This window comes from Carlito syrichta, unplaced genomic scaffold (genome assembly GCF_000164805.1).
Source record: "Carlito syrichta isolate Samal-C Ts95f unplaced genomic scaffold, Tarsius_syrichta-2.0.1 Scaffold305880, whole genome shotgun sequence".
NCBI classification, from domain to species: domain Eukaryota; kingdom Metazoa; phylum Chordata; class Mammalia; order Primates; family Tarsiidae; genus Carlito; species Carlito syrichta.
In genome coordinates, this window is record NW_007249976.1 from 180,326 (window position 1) to 184,865 (window position 4,540).

General features: G+C 42.2%; 1 protein-coding gene across 2 annotated transcripts in view; it reads left to right on the top strand.

Moving 5' to 3' along the window:
* Window positions 1-3,963, top strand: part of ARCN1 (archain 1) — a 36,208-nt gene extending 32,245 nt beyond the window's left edge. For both annotated transcript variants that reach the window (XM_008062911.2, XM_021714936.1), the window contains one exon: window positions 2,326-3,963. In XM_008062911.2, coding sequence (XP_008061102.1) covers window positions 2,326-2,415 — 90 coding nt within the window. In that variant the 3' untranslated portion in view covers window positions 2,416-3,963. The remainder of the gene's footprint in view (window positions 1-2,325) is intronic.
* Window positions 3,964-4,540: the final 577 nt, after the last annotated feature.

Genomic DNA, 4,540 nt, shown 5'->3' on the forward strand with positions numbered 1-4,540 from the left:
GCAGCCTCGACCAGCTGGGCTCCAGTGATCCTTCCACCTCAGCCTTCCAAGTAGCTGGAATTACAGGCGCACGCTACCACACCCAGCTAATTTTTTTATTTATTGTGGAGATGCGGTTTCGCCAAGTTGCCCAGGTGTGTCTTGAACCCACAGGTTCAGGCAATCCACTCACTTCGGCCTCCCAAAGCATTGGGATTATAGGCTGAGCTACCGGCCTACCTCATATATTTTAAAATCTATTTGCCAAGTACTCAACACATGACTTTGTTTGTAATGCCTTGTTTTCACTTGGTTTATAACCAAGAAATGAAAGTTTTGTTTTGTTTTTTTTTAAGCCAAATTACTACAAAAAAATTCCATTGTATTGTAAATGGAAATTATTTTGGATCATTTCTGTCATAGCTCCCTTCATTTGTACAAATAATCATGGGCCAATTCTGTGTCAACCCTGTCCTTTAGGTGCAGAGCAATAGAAATGTGTGCGTTGTTCCTTCAGATTATTTTTATTTATTTATATATTTTTTTGAGTCCGGGTCTAACTCTGTTGAGTGCAGTGGCACGATCATGGCTTGCCATAGCCTCCACTTCCTAGACTCAGGTGATTCTTCTGCCTCAGCCTCCCCTGTGCAGGCACGTGCTACCACAACTGGCTAACCTGTTGATTTTTTTTTTTTTGAGTTGGAGTCTCACTCTGTTGCCCAGACTGGAGTGCAGTGGCCGCTCCCGGCCAACGCAGCCTCAACCTGCTGAGCTCTGGCGATCCTCCCGCCTCACCCTTCCAAGTAGCCGGAATTACAGGCATGCGCTACCACGCCCGGCTGATTTTTTGATTTATTGTAGAGATGAGGTCTCGCCAAGTTGCCTAGGCGGATCTCGAACCCGCGGGCTCAGGCAATCCACTCACCTCAGCCTCCCAAAGGCATGGGATTACAGGCTGAGCCACCGAGCCCGGCTACCTGTTGATTTTTTTTGTAGTGATGAGGTCTCACTATGTTGCCCAGACTGGTCTTGAACTCCTGGGCTCAAGTAGTCTTCTTGCCTCAGCTTCCCAAAGTGCTGGGATTATAGGTGTGAGCCATCATGCCAGGCCCATATTATTTTTAAACTCACTATTCGTTCAATTTTTGAAATTGTTTTACTAGAGCCTAGTTTATATTGTCAGCCACCCTTTTTGACTGGCTCATTAATCTGACACTTTCTTACCTTCCTAGATGGTCTCTATCTCCCCTGTAAGTGCTTGGGAAGTTAGAATTCTCTCTGTTGGTTGATTCCAAAGAGCAGTTCTTTCTCTTCGCTGTCTGTTAGTGGCATAACACCATCATAGTGGGAGTCACTTTATTGAACCCGAGACATTAGATAGAAATGGATACACTTTCCTCCTTGGGACGATTTAAAGATTGGGACAGTATAATTGAGTTCTCAAAACGTCATTAGAAAACACCAATCAGCCAGGCTCGGTGGCTCAGCCTGTAATCCCGTGCCTTTGGGAAGCTGAGGTGAGTGGATTGCCTGAGCCCGCGGGTTGGAGACCCACCTGGGCAGCAAGACCTCAACTCTACAGTAAATCAAAAAATCAGCTGGGCGTGGTAGCACATGCCTGTAATTCCAGCTACTCAGAAGGCTGAGGCGGAAGGATCACCAGAGCCCAGCAGGTCGAGGCTGCTGTGGCCGGTAGCGGCCACTGCACTCCAGTCTGGGCGACAGAGTGAGACTCCAACTCAAAAAAAAAAAAAAAAAAATGAATCAATGGTTTAAGTGTTGTATTGGTGCCGTTATAGATGCCATTGTTACAGGTTATTAATTAAGCTGGACATTTTTTATTACTTTTTTTTTTAAAGGAAAGGAAAAAAGCCTCATTGGAAGGACTCAGCCATGCCTAAAACATAAGTATGATAAAGCAGCTTAGTGGGGCTTTGGACACAAGAGACTTTGAAAGCAGATCAAACAAATAACATTGAAGAGTTAGAACATTGCATTTTGGATCAAAATGTTAATTAATCATCCTGACAGAATGTTTCTGAATTTCATAGAAAGTCTTATAGCACAGGACTAGACTGTGGCCAGGCATACTGGAGCTTTTATTTACTATTAATACGGCTCTACAGCTCCTCCCAACAGTTGTCTTTTCTCTGTCCAGAAAGCAAATATCATGTTGGTGGGGAAGAGTTATGCTGTGAGCCGCAGTTGGGAATTGAACATTATTTAGTATTTCTAAGTTACTCTTAATATTGCTTTTAGGAAATTTGTTCTGTAATGAGAATTTAGTCAACATCTTGAAGACTCAGACCTCCTTCTGCTTTACCTTACTCCTTGTTTATTTTCTAGGTTACCAAAGTGACCCAAGTAGATGGAAACAGTCCTGTCAGATTTTCCACAGAGACCACTTTCCTAGTGGATAAGTATGAAATTCTGTAATACCAAGAAGAGGGAACCGAAAAGGAAAATTTTCGAATTAATAAAGAAGAAGCTAACAGTGGCTGAAGAGTTTTTTCCAAATTTACAAGCCATTGGAGACCCTTTTTTTCTGATACAATGCACGATTCTCTGCGCGCAAGGACCCTCAACTCACCCCCATGTTTCAGTGTCACAGAGACATTCTTTGACAAAGAAATGGCACAAACATAAAGGGAAAGGCTGCTGGTTTCTTTGGCAGATCTTATGGGCCAGCAAGAAAGCAAGCTCTTCCGAGAAGGCCCCCAGTTCAATATCTCCCCGCCTTTACCTAAGATGCTCCTTTATTTTAGTCCCTAAATATAGTTATATTTCATACTTTGATTTTAAAGTTTTCTCTGTAGGAGATTTTAATCTTGCACACTCCTTTATCTTCAGTTTTTTCTTTCTGTGTATTTCGTCAAGCTCTGGGATCATCTACATACAGGCATTGTGTGTGTTTGGCGCTCCTAGAACTCATTTATCCAACCCATTCTTGAGCTTTGAACTATGCAGGCGAACTGTTCAGGGGAGTGGGATCTAGAAGTTAAAAGACAGGGATGTCTTCTGTCCTTTTCCTGTATCTGTTCATCCCTCCGTTCCTTCGTCAGGTTGTTTTCCTTTCAATGCCCCCCTCCAGTTTAGAATAGTACTGCGAACCCCACCTGTGTCAATATTAAAGATAGCTGAAAAGCAGCTTTCAAATGGCACAGAACCCTCTTCAAGATGTCTGGGAGAATGGTTATGTCCAGTTAGGGATTTCACATCCACATGCAGTCATGTCCGCTGCTACCCAAGCTTTCAGTTCTCTACATATTGGGTACTTAAACTGAAACATAATAGCTCACAGTCTTTGTAATTCCTCCCCCTAAGCCTTTTGAGTGTTATCGTGTAGTGGTTGTTTCTCAGCTCCGTCTCATCCGTTGCTTTTTCAATGGAGACTACAGTGTCAACCAAGCCAGGGTTGGCTTTTAACCCAGTATTGCACTCGGGGGTGGGTGAAGAATTTCTGGGAGGCTGCAGGCACTGGCAGTGGGAAGACGACTAGATGACCTCCTGTACTTTTCTCTGGTTAGAGAGTACCTCTCTCATTCTGAAAAACATCTGGCCTTCCCTCCAAAAAGTATACTGTACTTGAAGCAAAGCAGTCATACATAAATGGCCATGGATGGAATTGCTTGCCAAAGAAATTTCTAGTCTTTCCCTTTCCCCAACTGCATCAGGGAAGAATTCTCATCACTAGCTTGGTTATCCACGTGAAGTTTTTCTGAAGAAGGGGTCTGGGACAAGTCTGTCATATAATTAAGTAGGAAAGAAATCATTAATCCAGTTTTTTTTTTTAAGTTCTTGTCCATAGGATTTTTAAAAAGTCATGTTTAATTTCACAAAAACTTTTTTTTCTGAGATTACTTTTGAGGTAATATTTAAAATGAGAGATGTTTTGTAACCCTGTAAAATACATAGGGAATATAACATTCCAGTGTACACAAAGAAGGCAAATTCTTTAATCAAATAAAGAGTATTATAAAATGAGTTGTTTATTGGACTCTTGACTCACACTTTGGTAACTGCTTGCTAATTCAGGATGCTGTAATGGGACCTAAGATAAAAAATTAATGACTTGTTTTTTTTTGTAAGAGAATGTAATCTCTATCTGAGAGTATTCATTGCCTTTTCTCCATGTAATACACGTAGGTATTGGGCCTCCTTGTGTATTTTTCTGCATTTGAGCATGCGTACACACACGCTTATACACACTTGCACTCTAACAGTGTAGCTTTTGAATTTGATACTATTTAGGCACTTTGGGGGAATTGGAGTGCTAATTTTGTCAGGAACAGTTGTAGAATCAAAAACTAGGGTCTTCCTCCTTAAAGACTAATGTTAGGTGATAGCTTAGTGCCTTCTCTTCCTCATTCCACAAGAGTGAGAAGCAAATAACCCAGGGATGAGCCTTGGGAAATGATAATTCCCTCGGAAAAGGCTTATTACTTTCTTATGCCTTTTTTTTTTTTTGAGTTGGAGTCTCAATCTGTCGCCCAGACTGGAGTGCAGTGACACGCTCCCAGCCACAGCAGCCTCGACCTGCTGGGCTCCAGTGATCCTTCTG